This window comes from Mustela nivalis, assembly GCF_964662115.1.
Source record: "Mustela nivalis genome assembly, chromosome: 2".
NCBI lineage: Eukaryota > Metazoa > Chordata > Mammalia > Carnivora > Mustelidae > Mustela > Mustela nivalis.
In genome coordinates, this window is record NC_139021.1 from 8,568,964 (window position 1) to 8,589,416 (window position 20,453).

The window sequence follows — 20,453 nt, forward strand, 5'->3', positions numbered from 1 at the left end:
GGGAGTCGTCTATGATGTGTCAGGCACTGATGTCAGATCCTATGACACGTGTGGTCGCTTCATGTTATCCTCACCTTGACCTTGCATCTTTGAAGCTCCCGGCACGGCTGCTTAATAGATAAGAGGCTCGAGCTTCAGAGACTCTGCAACCCACCCAGACCCACACAGCACGTGTAGGGCAGGACCCCCAGTCTGAAGAGTCCCCTGGTCTGGAGCTTCTCTATCCTGCCCATCCTTGCCTGACACTGAAATTGGTCAGCATGCATTTATGGAGCTCCTGCTGTATCCTGAGCATTTATGGAGCTCCTCTTACGTACCTAGTGTTCATGGAGCTCCTGCTGTATACCTAGCATTTATGGAGCTCCTGCTGTATACCTGGCATTGTGTTGGGGAGAGAGAGAGGGGAGAAAGTTGGCCATGTCTTTAGTGACCTCCATATATTCCAAGAGATGATACTGGCTCGACGGGGGTAATCTAGAGGATGATATAGGAAGGCTAGTTCAAGGTAAGCAGGTCCTGGGGTAGAGACTAGAAGAGCTTGGTGTGTGTATAGAAGAAAGGGAGGGGGCCCTCCTTGGGAGAACCCAGTGTGCTACAGCACAGGGAAGGCCAGGAGCAGGCTGGGTCTCTGTTCAGCTCCTGTTTTCTGTGCATCTTTGCACTGTGCGTGGGGCCCTGGGAACAAGTGATTGGTGGAGACTCAGGTGCTGCCTTCAGGGAGGGCCCAGGTCTTTCAGGCAACTGGAACAGGTAACCAAGTGCCCATGAGGGGGCTGTCTTCAGACCTAAAAGTGTGGGGGGCGCAGCACTGAAGGCTTTGCTGACCCACCACCGCAAACACCTGTTCTCACCACACCTGTTCTTGCCCTGCCCAGATCTCCGGATGGACCCAAGCCCTTCCAGACATGGTGGTGTCCCACCTCTTTGGGAAGGTGAGTGGTGTGGCCTCACATCCTGTCCTTCATGCCATGCGACCGCGTGCTGCTTGGGCCTTGGGCGCAGAGACCAGCCAGACACAAACCCCTGAGACCGCTGCTGACGTCCGCCTCGCCCACAGCGCCCGTGACTGCTTTCCAATGAGGTCCCGCTTGCTCTCTTTCTAACATGAGGCTTTTTAAAGGTGCTTTGGTATTAGAAGTATGAAATTTCACCAATGCTGACACATACACACATTCCCCATAAAGCCACACTGATTGAGATGATGACCATATCCATCACCCCTGAAAGCCCCCCATGCCCCTTGCTAAGCCTTCCCTCCCTGCCCCTTGGACAGCTTCTGATCTGCTGACCATCGCTGGAGATGAGGTCGTATTTCCTACAGTTTTACATAAAAGGCACCACATAGTATGTATCCTCGTGCGCTGGGCGCAGTTGCTTTGAGAACCGTCTCTGCAGCTGCTCCCTTGCTTTTCCCGCTTCCGGTAGCTTCAGAATTCTCTGGCTTGTGGCTCAGCCCTCCAGGCTCTGTCTCTGTCTCTGGGGGCCTCTCCGCGTCTGTTTCAGATGTCCCACTGGGGGCGCCTCAGTGGAGCGCCCGACTCTTCGATTTCACTCCGGGCATGATCTCGGGGTTGTGAGATCAAACCCGCCATCAGGCTCCGCGCTCAGCATGGAGTCTGCCCGCCCCGTGCTGACTCCTCCCACCGACTCACGCTCTCTCCCTCTGTCTCAAATAAATAAATAAAATCTTAAAAACAACAACAACAACAACAACAAAACCTCCCTCTGCCTTTCTCTTATAAGGACACTTGTCGTTAGATTTAGGACCTACTGGGATGATCTCGAATGATCTCATATCAGGATCCTTCTCAATGGTATCTACAAAGACTTCTTTTCAGATAAGTTAGCGGTCACGGTGCCCAGGGGTTTGACATGGACGTTGCCTCTGGGGCTAGCCTGCGGCCCACGGTAGCTGTCTTCCCCTTTGTGCTCCCTTCAGTTTGCGCTACATCTCTTCCACCCGAGTGTGTGTCATCTGAGCCTGAGGGGACCATGGGAGAAATTAAAGTCAGTTTCTGTATTTCCTTGCAGGAGGGGGTGTCAAGTGTAGGGTGAGAGTCTGACCTGCTTCTGCCCCACATTTCTTGAGGAACCCCCAGGTTGCTATAGTTTGTTGTTTTGTTGTTGTTGTTCTTTTGTTTTTTTGTTTTGTTTTGTTTTTTTGTTTTTGTTTTTGTTTTTTGTCTGAACCCGCAGCACAATATATGATGGTTTTTTTCTTGATTACGTTTCTAACGGCATGTTGGCTTCTTTGTTGCTTCACTGATTGATCATGGACTGTCAGACAATAGCTCGGGCTGGACACGAGGCCCCTTTTGCTCCCTCCCTGTCCTGCCCTGGCGGCCACTGATCACATCAGGCCATTTCGTGGAGCCGTCACATCCGCTCTCTTACAAATGAGAAACAGAGCAAGCTTGTAACTTGTTTGTTTGTCCCAAATCACATTCAGAAAGAAACCAGGGAGAGGGAAAGCTAAGGCTTCTGCAGGTCTCTGGCTCGCCCCCCCCCCCGGAAGCTGACCTTCTTTCCAGAAGGTTCACAGGAGTTGCATGCTTTGGTTTTGTGCTTCCAGCATGAAAAACTTGTCAACTCCCCCTTAAAAACATTAACTTCTAAGAGTTGCATCAATTTTTACTCTTTACAAAGGGCTTTTGTGTGCACCATCTCTCTTAATCCCACAGCCTCCTGATACAGGGAATAGTCATCCCCCCTTTAATTTTTGAAGGGACTAAGGCTCCAAGAGGTTAAAACACTTGCCCCCAAAAAAGGACAGTGTCAGAGACAAGCTCCAGGTTTGGGAGGACTGACCTCAAATTAAAAAGGCCTGAAGAAGTAAGGAACCCAGAAGAGCGTTTTTTTGTTTGTTTGTTTGTTTAAAGATTTTTATTTATTCATTCGACAGAGAGAGATCACAAGTAGGCAAAGAGGCAGGCAGAGAGAGAGAGTGAGAGGAGGAAGCAGGCTCTCCATTGAGCAGAGAGCCCAATGTGGGACTCGATCCCAGAACCCTGAGATCATGACCTGAGCCGAAGGCAGAGGCTTAACCCACTGAGCCACCCAGGTGCCCCCCAGAAGAGCGTTCTTTTCCCTTTGTGGGTTTGCATTCCTTCCTGTTATCAGCTCATAGGCAAATCAGACTGCATTTCCTGCAGTCTGTTCAGGCTCCCTGGGAGTTGAATGCATTATGCCTTATTATCTCTGTACCTGCATAACCCGAAGAATGGAGGTACTCGGGAGTGGCCCCGGGGACCTGGTCCCAGCAAAGGCTGTCTTCCTCTTTCGATGCAGGAGGAAATGCAGAACAATGTGGAGGTGGTCCACACCTACCGCCAGCACATTGTGAACGACCTGAACCCCAGCAACCTGCATCTGTTCATCAACGCCTACAACAGGTATTAGTCCGCGGCTCGACCACCGAGTGGCCATCAATCGAGTTCCTTTTGTTGGTCTGGAATGTGGCATAAGGCAAAGGGGGCTTATGAACTCAATAGAGGATCCAGCCCCTGAATTTGAACAGAGATGGCTGGGAGAGGGAGACAGGTGCTTCCCGGAGTTCTGCACTCCAGACGAGGGGGACGCAGGCATGAGGGAGACACGGTCACGCGCACACCCCCCCCACCACCGGGGTTGACCCTGCAGAGAGGCCAGGTGTGAGGAGGGTGAAGAGAGTGAGGGGCGGGAACGAGTGGGAGGGAGGAGTCCAGAGAAGCTGCCGGAAGGTGAGTCAAGCCAAGGACGAGGAGCACATCCCTCCAGCCTTTGGCAAGATGTTAGCCCTCTTCATGATAATGAGGGGCTGGTCTGGACCTCAGCTAAGGGAGGGGACAGCTCAGGGACACTGGTGTCAGCCAGGTGTTCTGAAAACAGGGAACGCCGTCTGCTGCTCTCCCATTTGGGGGACAGGAAGGAGCCTCGGGACTGTATCTCTCTGCAGTCAGTAGCTTGCTTCATGAAAGGCGCTAGTGTCTAACAAAGTTCAGTGTCCATCTCCTCTACCATCCTCCCAGCATCCCGCCTCTCAGTGCAGGAGGGAGAGGTCCTGCCCCAGTGGGCAACTGAAGACGTGGGACCCTGCAGAGCATTGCTTAAGCAAATACTTCCCGAGAGCCTAAACAATTAGGCTGTTGGCTAAGCAGCAGACCTGCAGAGACCAGAACAAACCTCCAAGTCCCACACACTGCTTTACCCTCATGGTGCCCATAGGAATCAAGTAAATCCTCTTAAAAATCCTGGGACACTGTTACCATCACCATTTCCTGCCAAGGAAGCACATGCACAGAGAGGTTCAGCATTCTGCCCAAAGTCACACAGCGAGTACATGGAAGGGTGTGATTTGAATCCAGTCTCTCTGGCTCCAGGCCATGCTCTGGAAAAGGGTGTCTGCTGGTAGGAGCCCTCAGGAGGCGAGAGGCTGGATAGACGTCTGCAGGGGTGAGCCATGGGGCTGGCCGGGCCCATGCTGGGCAGGAGGCGGCACAGTAGGAAACCGTGGGAGGCTTTGAAATGCGGGAGGGAAAGGATCAGGTCTGCAATGTAAAAGAGATTGTGTAGAGGACTCGAGTTGGGGACAAGGAGGTGGGTGCCATGGGAAATGAGTGAGTCCTGCTGTCCCTAAAACCATTTACATGGGCCCTGAGAGGCTGTGCTGGCCCGGAGAGCCATGCGGATTGGGACACGAGTGTTTTGCCAGGACAGCCAGTGGCAGGGCCTCCTGGGATTAGGGAGATGGGAGGGGCTGTCCAGGTAACGATGTAACCATGCGTTTGTCGCCTGCAGCCGGCGGGACCTGGAGATTGAGCGGCCGATGCCGGGAACCCACACAGTCACCCTGCAGTGAGTGGCCTTTCTCCCCCTCGCCATCTTGTCGTCTTGCTCAGCCCCTGGCAGGGCCGTCCTTCTGTGTTTGGCAGGGGTGGCGCTCTGTGCCAGGACAGCCATCAGTGGTGCGCCCTGGGTGTGTGCTTCGCAGGAGGCAGGCCTGGCCCAGTCTCTCTTGCCTACTTGATGGGGTTCAGTTCCTGGGGGTGTCCCTGCGACTTGGGTGGGAGCCTAGGGTCTCAGAGAAAGAGTGATGCATGTACTTTGGATAAAACTTACTAAGTACCTGCTCTATGTTGAATATTGCATTAGGCTTTGCTTTCACAGAACCTGGAGATGACTAAGACATGAATCCCACCTTGAAGTACCCTATAAGCTAGTCATGGGTACAGCAGACTGCATTCTGCCAGTATCCTCTGTCTTTTGTAGTTCTGTCAGTGAGCCATGTTATTTGACACCTGAACTTGGCACATGCCATTCCCTTTGTCGGGCATGTCCACGTGGTCTCTGGTCTTGATTGTTGGCAGAGCCCTACTCCTCCTTCCTTGAGGAGAGGATGCTTGAGACTAAAACATCAGGGCCCAGAAATTCTCTGGCTGAAATTCATACTAAGGTGTAAATGACTATCCTCTCAGTTTATCTTAAAACAAAGCAGAGGATGGAAGGAGAAGAAAGTTCGAAGAGCAAAGGGTACTGGGGAGACCAAAACAAATATTTTTAGAATTCTGGTCTCAGCCTGGGAGGCCTGGGAGCATATGAATCTTTAATAAGTAAACTTTGTGTTAAATCGCTCTTCTCTCTCTGTTCCCAGGTGTCCTGCTTTGTTGGTGGTTGGGGACAACTCTCCTGCTGTGGATGCTGTGGTATGTAGGAATCGTCCACTTGTTTCTGTGCTTAATTTGACAGTCTGAATCTGGTTGGCCTTTGGGCAGAGGGCCCCAACATCAGCCTCTACCCCTGGTGACTGCCAGTCCTGTTTGCTTGGCACCGGGTCCTCTGTCTTTTATTTCCAGGCCCAACACCTGCTCTTCCACCTCCCATTGGTCTGTTTAGATGGGCATGTTTGCCACTTGGCTTCCCGGCCAACAGACTCTCGTTCGGGAATCTGGTAGAGTTTCCAGACGTGCTTGGTGCCTGATTTTCTGGCAGGGCAGAGAGGGCCTTGAGGAGTGGCGTTTAGACCAGGCTTTCTGAGTCATTTCATCCCTTAATTCTCACCTGGGGTGTTGGAGAGGCAAAGTGCAGACCTGACCCTCTCAAAGCCCCACAGCTGGAGACAGAGAACCTTAGAGGTTACTGAGCAGAGTGCTAGCATGGTGACACACCTTGTGGCTACAGAGTGGGACTTGCAACGGGCCATGAGTTTCCTGTGATGTGACCCACTAGGCGTAATCGTAGGATATATCAGTGCAGAGATATTGTTCATATGAAGGGAGATGATAATCTTACTGTAGGGCACTTGGAACATCACAGGTTACATGTGGGTATTTTGTCCAGTTTGGATGTGCTTCTGAGATAGTCATTGACAAATTAAAGCTAGTGGGTGTTAATCTCGTATGAAGACTGGTTGTCAGGACTGCAGATGTTGATCCGCTTGTAGAACCTCTGGCAGCACTGGGTTAAGTAAGCCCATTCATGCAGCAGCTGTTTCTGGAGCGTCTGCTGGATTTTAGCTCATCGTTGTAACAATCCTTCGAAAAAAGATTACCCCCATTTTATGGATAAAGAAACGGAGGCTCAAAGAAATTAAGTAACTTGTCAAAGGTCGCTAGTAATGACGGGGCTGGAACTTAGGTTACGTCGCTTCATCTTGAAGCTCACATTCTTGCCTCCATGCTAGTGGGAAGACGAGTTGCTGCTATGGGAGCAGCGAAGGGGGAAGGCTGATGACCTTGGCTGTGGGTGGGAAATTAACAGATCTCTTCTCCCTTTTCCTGGTCCAGGTGGAGTGCAACTCGAAATTGGATCCAACAAAGACTACTCTCCTGAAGGTACAGGCAGAAGGATGCGAGTTCGCCTTTGTTTCTTTCTCAGAAACCCCTAGCTCGCTGCAGAATGGAGTAGTGCCTAATTGAGGCACAGCTGGGGGCAGAGACCGTTTGAAATAATTATTTAATGTGTGTGTTCGTGAACATCTGTCTGTTGTGCCCGTGGCTGGACACCCTAGGCTGCAGAGATGAAGGGAACTGTCTAGACCCCTGGGGGGAGCCCTAGAGTCTGTGGGCTACTGACCTTGGTTCTGCAATGAAGGATGGACTAGGATTTGTGCAAGCAGGGGCTCTCCTAAGTGTTGGGCTGGATGTTCCTCCAAGAGGGGCTCTGCCATGGGAGGGCAGGACTTTGGCAGCTTCTCTGGGTACTTGAGGTGCTCTCTGTCCCTGAGGCCAGATGGAGGGTCTGTGCCCGCCCTGACTCCCAGTCCAGCCACCATATTGTTTGTGACTTGCGTAAAGGCACCACACAAGATGAGGACCCTTTCTGGTTGTACCCCCAGGAGGGCAGGCAACCCAGGTAGGGCCTGCGTGGAATGAGCTGAGGGTCTGTGGAGGACTGTGCCTTCAGTGGCCTTGTGAAAGGCACTGGGAGGCATCTGATACTGACGAGGGGACCTGGTCACATACATTTCCTTCCTTCCTTCCTTCCTTTCTTTCTTTCTTTCTTCCTTCCTTCCTTCCTTCCTTCCTTCCTTCCTTTCTTTCTTTCTTTCTTTCAAAAGATTTTATTTATTTATTTGACAGAGAGTGAGACCACAAGTAGGCAGAGATGCAGGCAGAGAGTTGGGGGGAAGCAGGCTTCCTGCTGAGCAGAGAGCCCGATGTGGGGCTCGATCCCATGACCCTGAGATAATGAACTGAGCCGAAGGCAGAGGCTTAACCCACTGAGCCACCCAGGTGCCCTGACTTCACATACATTTTCTATCAAGATTCCTTCACAGGAAATTACAGGTGAAGATGTGGGGCTTTGGGCCCCGGGGGGCTGCTGATCGGCACCAGGAGGCCCGTTGACTTTCCTAACTGTCCCAGCAAACTGTGTCTGGATTCTGGCAGCACTGGGGCCGCTATCCCAGGAGAAAGACAGAGAGGTCACAGTTACTGCTGATAGGGAGAGGAGGATGGAGCATTCGAGAAGGGGTTTAGTCTCCTCGTCTCCATTATAAGCAACCAGATCAGGGGAAGGGGGGTGCAGTGCTGAAAGTCACAGGAGTCTGTTCTCTTGCTGCCTTGCGGTCAAGAAGCTGCAAGTCCCAAGTCCAGGTGTGGGCAGGGCCACGGCCCTTCGAGGGCTCTAGGGGGCCCCTTTCATGTTCTTCCCTTTTGTGGCCGTTGCCGACAGGCCTCAGTTTCCCGGCTGGCAGCCGCATTCCTCCTGTCTCTGCCTCCATGCCGCCCAACCTTCTCTCTGGGCAGCCCTGTGTCTAGATTTCCCTCTGGTTTTAAGGACACCCCCAGTCACTGGATTTCGGGTCCACCTTCCTCCAGTACGACCTCATCTTAGCTCAGCACATCTGTGGAGGGAAGGTGACGACCTATGAGCAGGGGCGGATTTGGCCGTGATGAGGATCTGAGTCCAGACAGCCTGGCCCCTGGGGTCGGTTCTGGTGTCCTGTCGCTGCATGGGTGCCCCCAGATACCCCAGTTAGCCTGACCCTGAGGCGAGACGCTGGGCTTGGCCTGGCCCAGTGCCAGCTGCCGTCCCGGTCCCTCACCAGGCCTGCCGGTCCCCTGTCTCTCCTAGCCGTCCTCACCCCGTCCCCCCTGCTGTCCCCACCTGCTGCCCCAGTCTCCCGAGCCCTGGGTCTCTGGGTCATGGTCCCACGTGCCTGGTGGTTTGATGATTCCGTAGGAACTTTGGAAGCTGTGGTGTTTGTGCCGGTGTAGCCAGTGGGGAGACTGAGGCCGGCCTTCCCAGGTGGAGCAGTTTCTGTCTAAGGGAATGTTCGGAACGTTCGACGAGAATGTGTGTGTGCGGGGCCTCCCGCACGGAGGCTTTCTGGTCAGATGGACCCTGGCCTCAGGCCTGCTGGTTCCTCGAGCTCGCTCAGGCCCACCATGTGCCTCTGCTGTGGGATGTTCGCACCTTCGGTTCTCAGGGAACTGGGGGAAATATCCAGGGCCCAGCAGGGTATCTGGCATCTCAGTCAAGAAGACACAGATCCATGCCGAGATGGACAGAAACGAGCAGCCCTGGTGGGTGGGGGTGGGTGTCTCTCCACCCGTCAGGTGCCCAGTGTCCGCTGAACGGGGCCAGACGGGGCCGGGCGGTGGCAGGCGGGTCCCCTGGGGAGGGAGGCCTCTGCCGTGGTGTTTGGCATTGACCAGCTTCCCTCTCTCCTAGATGGCGGATTGCGGTGGCCTCCCACAGATCTCCCAGGTGAGTCCCACCTGTCCCCGCCCCCCAGCTGGAAGGTGGCTGCCCCTGTGTCCTGTTAGCACCCATTCCCCCACTGTCTGCTTGTCCCCTAGCTCACTGTGACATCTGATGACACCACAGACACGTCACTGTATACAGAAATTGCTTGAGCATCCGAGGAACCCCAACGGGGTAGATGACACTGGGGTTTATGAGGGGAGGGGGTTTGATGCACGGACACGGCTTGACACCTGCGGACCCAAGTCTAACTGTGTCTGGGGTTTGCCCTCAGAGACCACAGGGTTCTGCCGGAGCTCAAGGCCAAGCAGAGCGGGGCAGTGGGGAGATGAAGCCAAAGTGTGTGTGTGTGTGTGTGTGTGTGTGAACACATGTATGACTGTGCCTGTGAACACATGCATGTGTCTGAGCATGTGTATGACTGTGCATGTAAACACGTGCATGTGTCTGAGCACGCCTGTGAGTGCGCATGTGAACACATACATGTGTGCATGTGTGTGTGCATGTGCGTACAGACATCAATGCAGTGTGTTTGCTGCACAACCACTCATCCCTCCCATCCCCCATCCGTAAATAACCCCACTGACCTAACCAGGGAAGGAACTTCGGAATCTCTGTCCTTGAGTTTTCATCATCATAGTTTTCTTCTCTCTCCTAACATGGAACATGATGTGAATCGTGGGTCGCCATTGCCACCAAACTGTGGGAAAGGATGGAATGATGCCTGTTCTGTCTTCTGTTCCCTGCCCTCCTGAAAGGGACTTCATGGCTTCTGCAATCCAGCACCTTCTTGATGAACAGCAATAGAATCTGGATCTTTTTCTAGAGACACGCATCCTCCTTCCCCCTGGGCCCCCACCGTGGGAGCCTCTAGTGGCAATGAGCCTGCATTCAGGGTCCGTCTCCCCTGCCAGGGTGTAGGGAGAGACGGATGAGGGCACCGAGCACCAGAGGGTTAAGACCACGTCCCCCTAGGTCTTCCTACTGACTCTCCCTGGCAGGTGCCCTGAGGGCCGCCTTATCCACGAGCCCGTTATCCGAGCAATGATGTCGGCTGGGGAGATCAGACAAAACAGATTTTCAGAGGAAAAAAGGGCTATGTGCCCTCCTCAGTAACGAACCAGGACCTGAAATGTGTATTTTATGAGTTTGAGGTTTTTTTTTTTTAATCAATGCTATTTAGTACTTCTAATTTTCTAGTTACAAAGTAATACATGTTCATCAATGAAAAAGATACAGGTGAATAAAAGAAGAGTAAAAAACCCACATCTGTAGTTCCCCAACTTCAGGTTAACATTGTTGCAAACTTTAAAGTTATTTACTTCTAGTCTTCCTTCACTATATACTTGTGTACCTTTTAATTTTTGTTACTTTAAGCAAGATTAGGATCATATTGTGTATCTATTTTTTACTAGTCCACATAACTTGACATCTCCAAGCTCTCTCTTCCTTTGGTTAAAAATGCTTTGTACCTTGTTTTTAATGGCAGGACAAAATGCCTTCACACAGATAACCTGTAATAGGTTTTCTTGACGCACTACTGCTGGACACTTACAGGTAGTTTCCAGTTTCTCGCTGTTCCTTGTGGGGCTCTGGAGAGCCTCTCAGTGGGGGAAGGATCAGCTCTTGGTTAATTTCCCGCGGCCCTGCCAGTTTCAAGGACTGTGTGATGGAAAGGGAGAGTCTTGGCTCTGAGTCCCCAGGGAGTGGGCGATGGCTGACAGGTCCATCTGGGGGCAGAACAATCTTGGTACTAGCCAGAGCTGTCCCAACAGAGAACGGTCTTCTGTCTGGGGTCATGGGGTATTTCACTGAGGGCTCTGAAGAGGAGACCCCCGAGAAGCAGATTTCTGGAACAGGTGCATCCTGGGCTTGACTCGTTTCTCTGCATTGTCTCTCAACTGCAGCCACTCTCTCCAGAACTCTGCACAGAAGTGCAGGCACAAGTGGCTTTTGGTAGCTCAACTAGCCTCTTGGCAGTGGCTCCCTCCGCTTCCACTAGGAAAGGACAAAATCCTTGTAGTGTTTCATCTGCTGTTGTGTTAACGCCTCATTACAGCTGGGAGAAACCAGAGGAGGGTGGGCTGGTGCCGCCTCCAGAGGGAACAGATGGGCTCCCCACCATAGAGCCTGCTTAGACAGAAGCAGGGGTTAATACCTGCACGCGAGTGGTGCATCCTCCAGCATCCAGCTCGCTGCTGGACTCCTAGTGAAACAGTATTTCTCCAGGGCTCAGGGTCCTCAGGCTGGCTCGGGGAAAGGGGCCCCAGGGTTCCTTCGATCTGCCCTCCCTTCCTCCCTCCCCCTGTCGCTCCCCCCTTCCCCTTCTTCCTTGTCTGTATTGGAAATGAGAACAGCTCCAATCCTGACCATAATGGAAACACGTGGTCAAAGCCTGGCAGGGGCTGAACCAGCCCAGTTTCCGGGAGACCAGTCCAGGGAGACCCTGTTTACTGTCCTTCCTCTTCCTCCTGCCCTTACGAGAATTGGGGGTGTGTTTCCAGGGGGCATCCCCATCCCTCATTCCATTTGCAAGGCCTCAGAGGTGAGAAGAACAGGTGTGTGTTGCAGTGTCACGGAAGGGGAAGGGAGGCTGAAGAATTGTTCTGTGCCGGGTTCCGATGCCCGTGGCTCTCTGTAGCCCGATGACAACTCGTGTCACTGTTGTCGCACAAACCCCAGACGGCAGCTTGAACACAGCCTCTCTCTTATTTATTGATTGATTATTTTTTTAAAAGATTTTATTTATTTGAGAGAAAGCGAAAGCAAGAGAGATCACAGAGGCAGAGGGAGAAGCCGACTCACTGCTGAGCAGAGAGCTTGATGCAGAATTCGATGCCAGGACCCTGAGATCATGACCTGAGCTCAAGGCAGACGCTCAACCGACTGAGCCACCCAGCCCCCTACAGCCTCTCCTTTAAATGTCACATGGCTGTTTGTAGAATAGTGGCAGGCGCTGGTGGGGGTGGGCAGAAACACTGCGACTGCCGATGACTTCTCACTGGGGCGGAAAGAAACTGAGGAGCGCAGACCCGGGACATCGCTTGGGATAGTTGGCGGTTAATGGGACTGTGGGTATGGCCTTGAGAACATGTCACCTCCCAGTTCAGATGAATTTAAATTTGGAGAGATTAATTGGTGGAACTGGGTAGGTTCTCAGTATTCCGAACTCATTTCACTTAAAGTCGCCCATAGATTCGGTTAGTTGGTTTACCCAACTGTCCATCATCCATCCATCCATTCATCCATCGATTCCTCTTCTGTTTTTAATCTCTTTGCATCCATCCTTTCTTTTCATCCATCTGTCAATCCTCCTTACTTCTGTCCATCCGTCTTAATTTTTATCTACCTGCCCACCATCCTTCCAGCCAGCCAGCCAGCCAGCCTTCTCTTGAAGCAGAGAGTGAATTGCCTTGAAAGCATGGAGTTCAGAAAGCCCCAGATGAATCTGTAGGACCACGCATGAATTGACTGTAAGACCGTGGATGGATTATTTACCGCTCCATGACTGTTGAGCAATGAAACATACATGGAAATGGCACCAACTTCAGAAAGTTATTGTCAAAAGAAGATGGAATGCTTCCGGCTGTTAGTGCTGTTACATTCTAGATGCTGAGTTGGACACATCACTATCAGTGTAATCATCTTCATGGAAACCCTCAGCAGTTAGTGTGGCCATCTGTCCGTGTTTCACAGGGAGAGGTCATATAACGTGACCAGACTCCCCCCGCTATGAAGTGAATTTACAATTTTTTCTCCCTAGCCAAAGTGAATTCTGCTCCCCATGACTAACCCATAGTCTTTCCTTTCCTTTTGTTCCCTGTCCAATCAGCACGGGGTGGCCTTCCCTCTCGGGCCCAGCTCTTTAATAAAGGCGACTGTGGGCACAGCTCCACGTAGCCCTTCAGGAGGGAGACCTCCGACGACTGACCATACTGTCCCTTTTCCTCTTGCAGCCAGCCAAGCTTGCCGAGGCCTTCAAGTACTTCGTGCAGGGCATGGGATACAGTAAGTGTGGCCTTTCTGGGCGGATGGTGGGGTGAGGGGCAGGCACGGGAATTGAAAAGGCAATGACCTGGACCGGGCTTGTAAGTAACCACTCTCAGTACTCCCGGCCAGCCTCAGCTTTTTGCAAATGAGGAAGGTCAGGGGAGGAAACGTTTAGGTGTGTGGTGGATGGGCAGTAATGCAGAGGTTCTAGTATCTTCTTTATACCTATACCACGGTGGCTTCATCTCCATCCACTAATTACCAGGTGTGGTTTCAAACGGAATTTTCTTTAGATTAGGTGAGGACCCACCGTCTACGCACCAAAAAGAGCACAGTGGAAGTCTGAAAATCTTCCACATTTCGGTTACATGCTTGCTTGCTTTTCTTAAAAATTTAATTTCAATTTAATTGACATATAGTACATCACTAGTTTCAGGGGCAAAACGTAGTGATTCGTCAAGTTATGTGTATGTGATTATGTGCTTGCTTACGAGACTTCCAGTTGGGATGGTGGTGGTGATGATGGTCATGATGAAAGATTATTACTACATCATTTTTTCCCCTCATTTAACCATCACAGTGAGCCTATATGATACTTTTTTCCCCCTTTTTTTGAGAGAGAGGGAGAGAATGCATGTGCATACAAATGGGGTTAGGAACAGCGGGAGGGGGGAGACAATCTTGGGCTCCACACTCCGCACAGAGCCCAGTGAAAGGCTCAGTTTTGCAACCCTGAGATCATGAGCTGAGCCGAAATCAAAAGTTGGATGCTTACATGACTGAGCCGCCCAGGCTCCCCAGGTGCCCATCCTATGAAGTCCTCTTACCTCATCTTACAAATAATGGAACTGAGGTTTGGAGACATTAAGCAAGCAGCAGAGTGGGGAGCTCTGCAAGTTCTTTGAAAACCATAAAACTCGGTACATGGGTGATAAAGTCACCCGTATTCAAGACTGTGCCTCTTTGCCAAGTCCTTGGATTTGGGAATTGAAGGAGAAATAGAAGCATACTTCAGGAACGTGCTGTTTCTCACGTGATGGTTATAGTTTAGTTGTTAGACACATCCAGCCTTCTTCAGCAGTGCAGTCCCATGACCAGGACAGCCCATTGCCAAGTGTAAGCACTCTGGCGGGTTGTGGCCACAGATGGCACCAGTTGAGGTGTGAGCCATGACGTGGTTCTTTTGGCTCTTTCTGCCGACGGCTTTGAATTATAATTTATGTGCCCATCTTAACGAGGATGTCTGAATGTCTAATCTATTCATTTTTTCGCCCTTGGAGACCGAAACGTTTTGTCATTTAAAACAGTAATGGTATCTTTGGTAAGCCAACCACACTCTTAAGATTGGCCGCAGCCGCCTTTAGTTTCTGGAGAGGCCAAGAGCCAGTGAGTCTCATTTACATGCTGCAGGCAGGGCCCGTGTCCCCAGGTGCCCTGCTCCAACAGAAAACATCTGTCTCTGGGTCTGCTGCCTTCTCAGCTACCTGCCCAATGGGAAAGCGAGCAGGCAGAGGCAGCGCCCGGAGAACGCTGCTGGACAGACTTAGTTTACCTGGCAGGGCGTACATCAGGGCTTGTTTGCTTTGGACCTGCCCTGGCTTTGGATTTCTGCCCCGAAAGTGTATTCTGAGGAGAGAGGAAGTGAAAGACAGGCCTTGTTCCCTCCAACACACACACATATCCACCCCCCGCACACACACACACCCCAGCTTCTGTTTCCAGGAAGCTGCAGCATCCGGCAGGTTACAGGGGAAGAAAGCAGGAAGAGCTCTCGTCCCAGAAAGCAAGTAGTCATCTGCTGAGCGTCTGCTCAAGCTGGGCCAGGCAGGACTCGCTCTTTGCCTCCGTGACACCATTTGCTGGTCAGCATTGAGCTCTGGGACATCAAAAAAACTCTCAGATTGGGGGATTGAGAAATAGGGGTTCAGAAAAAAACGTGAGCGACAGATGTGGGAGAAATCCCGATTCTCCCTGGATCTAAACACTCGCTCTTGGAGAAGGGAATTCAGTACAGCAAAGATTCGTTTGGTTTATGGGCACGTGTTCCAACAGGCCAGCCCCTGCGCCCTCGGAGTGACGGGCGTAATCACCGCCAGGCTTGTGTATGCATCCGGCTCCTTGGATTGTGACCGATTGCTCAGTGTGGCCTTCGCAGTGATGCTTTGTTTGGGTGGTGTACTAGCTTCCTATAGCTGCTATAACAGATCTCCGCAAACCGGATGGCTTAAAAACACCGAGAAACGTGTTTTCACACTACTACAGCTCTAGAAGCCAGAAGTCCAAAATCAAGATGTATGCAAGGTCATGCCTCCCCTTGGAGAGTCTAAAAAGATCTTTCCTTGCCTCATCTCAGCTTCTGGAGGGAGCTGGCAGCCCTCGCTTTTCTTTGGCTTGTAGCCACATGACTCCCATCTCTGCCCTGGGTTCACATGGCCGTGTGAGTGTGTGTGTGCACGCACGTGTAGGGATGTTCTGTCTCATGAACAACCGGCCTAATCTAGTATGACCTCATCTTAACAAAATGTATTGGCAAGGACCATATTTCTGTTCTTCAGTTCTGCTGCCTATGAACTTAGGGCTGGTGGTTAGGAGTTTGCGGGGAGTAGAGGGCAGGGTTCAGCCCAGAGCAGGTGGGGGAGTCGCTTTGTCTTCATTTCACCTTCTCAGCCATCTGCTCTGTGCAAGGCTAGTACAAGTGCTAAAGGATGGACATCGCCATTGATAGCTGGGAGCTCACGAGCTCTCTGGAAGAGATGACCAGTCACAGCTGGGCTGCCGATTTGCCGGCACAGGACGGGGGGGGTGCCCTCGGATTCCCCACCTGTGGCATGCGGGGATTAGCCCAGCTGGTGTCCTTGACAGTGGAGGGCTGTGGTACGTGGGCACACACGGGGGTGCTGATGCTGGGGGATCGGTGTTTCCATTTTACTGATGGGCTTGGAGGGCTCCGAGAGGGACATTCCCAGAGTCACACAGCTGTTAAGCAAGTAGCAAACTTGGATTCAGACCCACCTCTAGGTTCAAGCCACTGTGTGATCGCACGTTCTTAGCTTCATGGGGACTTGCTGTCCACCATGGCGAGCAGATACGGAGAGGACAGGGAGCCCAGTGGCGGGGTGGATACCGGAATGGACAGGTCAGGCAGGAGGAGGCGCCGTTGCTGGCGTGCAGGTGCCCGTCGTGTTCTCTAACCGGGTCCCTCACCGGGGACATCTTCTCTCTCTCTCCCCAGTGCCCTCAGCCAGCATGACCCGCCTGATGCGCTCCCGCACGGCCTCTGGCTCCAGCGTCACGTCCGTGGAGGGCACCCGCAGCCGCTCCCACACCAGCGAGGGCACCCGCAGCCGCTCCCACACCAGCGAGGGTGCTCGCCTGGACATCACTCCCAACTCCGGGGCCACGGGCAACAACACCGGGCCCAAGTCCATGGAGGTCTCCTGCTAGGCGGCCTGCACCACGGCTGCCCCTGGACTCTGGGCTTGCGCAGCTGCCCTTTCTCTGGCCCTTCCCGCCCCCGCCTGCCACACCACACGTAACTCGTATTAACCCAAAGCTTATGGTGTAAGAGAGCTCTGGGGGGGGCACACAGTGAGACCGGGTTCATCAAGGGCGCCTTCCCCAGCAGAAGCAGGGTGGGCGGACCAAAGGAAAAGAAGGATCTCAGTGTCTGTGCTCGTGGCCGGGCTGGCCTGATGGCCGCCCCCCACCCTCCCTCAGAGACGCCGAACTGCCAAAAACAAGACACGCCGCCCTAAACACTTCCTAAATCCAGGCCTAGGCTGACCCGAGCATCCTGGTTCTAAAGGGCACTTTGTCGGAAGCCAGCCCCCTCTCCTTCCTGTTTCTTCTCCAACTAAAGACAAACTGACCCAGTTTCTGGAAACAGAACCCTGTTCTGCTTTGGGGAGGGGAGAGCAGCAGATTGTAGGTAGCTCTTTTGAACTCCACCAAACAGGAAGCAGGAGAGAGGTGGAATTTATGTGGAGGCTAGAATGCTTGGAAAAACAAATCTACGCAGTTGACGTGAAGACATAGATTTTCAAATTTAGTGTATATAGCCACTCTTTCATGCCGAAACATACAAGCCTCTTCTTTGGCATCCTTTCAATGGACAGTGAAAGTGGGCAGCAAAATCTCTGGGCTTTCCAAAGAAATGGTCTTGGCAAACATCGGTGTCATTGGATCGGAGCCCTTGGCTCTGCTGTCTGCCTCCTCCTCCGTAGCCCCGACTTCCCACCCTGAATACGTGAGTGATGATTTCGTTCATGGGGAAGAGGACTTAGGTTTGTACTTGCTTTCTTTGACATGGAGGGAAACATTCCAAACAGCCCTACATGGCTGTGATGGGTCTCCACGCAGTGGGGCGGGGGTGGGGGTGGGGCAGGGGTGGGGGTGGTATTTGGTTTATTAGATGTAAGGGATTTCTATGGTTGTGATGGGACCCAGGGCAGTCGTGATTTCAGTCGATCCCACTCCGGTTCCCAGGAATCTTGGGTGATGGAGTTAACTCGCTTCCAATCTCTAACTAGTGGGGTTGAACCTGAGTGTGACAGCCGAATGTCTCTGACTTGGTAGCATCACTGGGTCTTCGGGGAGAACCGTTTGCCCCTGCAGGGTGGTGGGGATTCACACGGAGAGTGTTGGCTGAGAAGATGAAGGGATTCTGGAATATTCCATGGGACTGCCTTCCCTCTCCTGCTTGCCCCTCTTCCCTGCCCCTCTAACCTTTTGCTGAATGCAGCGGCACCACTGACAGTTCTGGGCAATGTCAGCGTCGCTGTCAAGTTTCTGTACTACTGGCTTTTGATTTTCATTTTGGCTAACCATGGGTGATCTTAGAGGAGGTTTGATCCGAGTGGGATGAATCCGTGCGAATCAGCCACTGGGGCCTGGTGCTTTCTGGGACCCTACGATTGGTAGGTAGAAGGAAGTAGTCTAGACTTCAAGGTAACTGGAGGGGCAGTGACTCAAGTTTCTTGCCCCTACCATCCAGAGGCTTCCCCATCCCCCGACTTGTGCAGAAAGGTCAGGGGTCAGGGCAGGAGTGGCTGAATCGAGACGCAAAACTGTTCTGTACACGTCTTTCCAAAGGAGTTTTCTTAATGAGATATTTGTATTTATTTCCAGACCAATAAATTTGTAACTTTGCAGTGGCTTGTGTCTTCTTCCTCTGAGAGAGTGGGTGTGTAGCCCCACATGGCGGGAGGGGTCCTTCCTCACCTGGGAATTCCCAACGCCTGCCTTAGGACATCACTGTCCCCGAAGACTACAATGCGAGCCACCGATATAAGTTTACCTTCTCTAATAGTCGTATTTTAAAAGGTAGAAACCAGAGAATTTTAGTATGTTTCCTTTAACCCAGCATATCCAGAATATCAACCATTTCAACATAGAATCAGTATGACAATGATTAAGATAATTCACCTTTATGCTAAGAAAATCAGTAATTCACACTACAGTACCTCTCAATTCAGACCAGCCCTATTTCGGGGGCTCCATAGCTCAGACGGCACAGCAACAAAGGATTAAAAGTTTTCAACCCGTATTTAGAAGGAAACATCCCTTACGTTTTATTTTTATTACAGCAAAGCATGTGATAAAACCACTCCTCCTCACACCCAATGACAACCGTTATAATGCTTGTTTCTACTAGACTAAAAAAATAATTTAAACACAACAGGTTTTAATATCTGTTACTTAGGCGGCTTGGAATTAGTTTAAAATTTAAAATTTGGAGAACAATTGGAAAGACAGTGGAGAGTTCCCATATACCCCACACTGTTAGTAAGACCTCACTTTGCTACGGTGCACTGGTCACAACTAAGAAATCAGCATTGGTAATTAACTATTAACTAAGCTCCATACTTCCTTGGAATGTCACTACCTTGTCGCTGTTCTTTTTCTGTCCCCGGATTCCATCCAGGATGCCACACGGTATGTGTCCTCATGTCTCCCTAACTTCTCTTGGTCTGTAACGGTGTCTCCAACTTTCCCTGCTTTAGAGGACCTTGATACCTTTGAGAAGTGCTTGTCAGGCATTTTGTGACTGTCCCTCCGTGAAGGGTTCTATGATACTATTCTCATGGCTCCACTGGAGCGATGGGTTTTTGGAAGGAAGATCGCAGAGACCGTGCCATGCCAACAGCGTGATGAGTCATCGGGAGTCCCCACTCAACACCGTCGACCCTGATCACCTGGCTGAGGCAGAGTTGGCCAGGGTCCTCCACTGCCCTGTTAACTTTTCTGCTTTCCTACACTTGTTCTTTGGAAGGAGGTCACTAAATTGCTGAAGACAGACCCCACTCAAGCCTGCCTTCCCTTTTAAATAGCTATCTTGCTGTTATTTATGCGGGATTTTCTTCACTTACGTGGGAGAGTTCCTTCAAGTGTAATTTCGCTATAAATTCCCTATAAAACTTGATGTCTGCGCTATGGTTCAGGGAGGAGATCTGCTGTGATTTCAGAAATGAATTTGGGCTGACACAGAGTTGTTAGCACAGCACAGAAGGGTAAGGCGGCTTTCCTAGCCACGGGGACTGTGTAGACCCCGGTGCGGAGGAGGGAAGACGTGGGCCTTTGTGAGGAGCCTGTAGTGGAGACGGGGGCGGGTGACCAAGCAGATAACCTGCCATGGTGTGATTTCAGTCGGTGATATTGGGGTGTGTTGCGTACACTTAAATGAGGGGGGTACGCTAAACCGCCATCAGATTAGTCAACACAAAGATGCGTTTTACCCTCATCCCAGTACATGGCCCCTCCGACATGGGTCGGAGCACCCCATGTTAGGGAAGCCTACTTTACACACGGGAGAAGGAACTTTTCCCACACTCACTAGAAAGCCCCTTTTCTGCATCGGGTCCTGGGCAGGAGTCAGAACAGAGAGAGGGCGGGTAGTGGAAGAGCCCAGAAGCACGCGGTGGGTGCCTAGGTTGGCTTTGGGAGTGGGGGCGTGGTGCAGCCACGGCTGGACCCGCCATGCTCATAGCTTGGGGCTTGGGCTTCCCCCGGAGGAAGAGCTGTGGCAGGTGCGTGCATGCACCAGATGGCTATTGAGAGACGCTACACTCAGAGGATTTCTGCCTGCTGGGGGGACCTATTTCTGTTCTCCTAGATGCCTGTTTTGGTTTCTGTCCCCTAACCTTTGGGTTTCAGTAGTAGCCAGCAGAGCAAGTGTGCATGGAGATGAACCATGTGTAGGATCTGTAGGGACATTGGGGACTTGACCTGCCACCACCTTCATTGTCCCTTCTCAGATACAGCTTCACTGTTGATCATTG

At 51.9% G+C, this 20,453-nt stretch overlaps 1 protein-coding gene across 4 annotated transcripts in view; it reads left to right on the forward strand.

Annotated features, from left to right (window-relative positions):
* Positions 1–18,326, forward strand: part of NDRG1 (N-myc downstream regulated 1) — a 53,924-nt gene extending 35,598 nt beyond the window's left edge. For 3 of the 4 annotated variants that reach the window (XM_082719342.1, XM_082719343.1, XM_082719341.1), the window contains exons 9-16: positions 876–932; positions 3,289–3,392; positions 4,777–4,833; positions 5,630–5,681; positions 6,762–6,809; positions 9,154–9,189; positions 13,143–13,194; positions 16,409–18,326. In XM_082719342.1, coding sequence (XP_082575468.1) covers positions 876–932; positions 3,289–3,392; positions 4,777–4,833; positions 5,630–5,681; positions 6,762–6,809; positions 9,154–9,189; positions 13,143–13,194; positions 16,409–16,620 — 618 coding nt within the window. In that variant the 3' untranslated portion in view covers positions 16,621–18,326. Of the gene's footprint in view, positions 1–875; positions 933–3,288; positions 3,393–4,776; positions 4,834–5,629; positions 5,682–6,761; positions 6,810–9,153; positions 9,600–9,638; positions 9,912–13,142; positions 13,195–16,408 lie in introns of those variants that run through there. The other variant, XR_014308470.1, reaches the window with a different exon arrangement.
* The last annotated feature ends 2,127 nt before the right edge of the window (positions 18,327–20,453 follow it).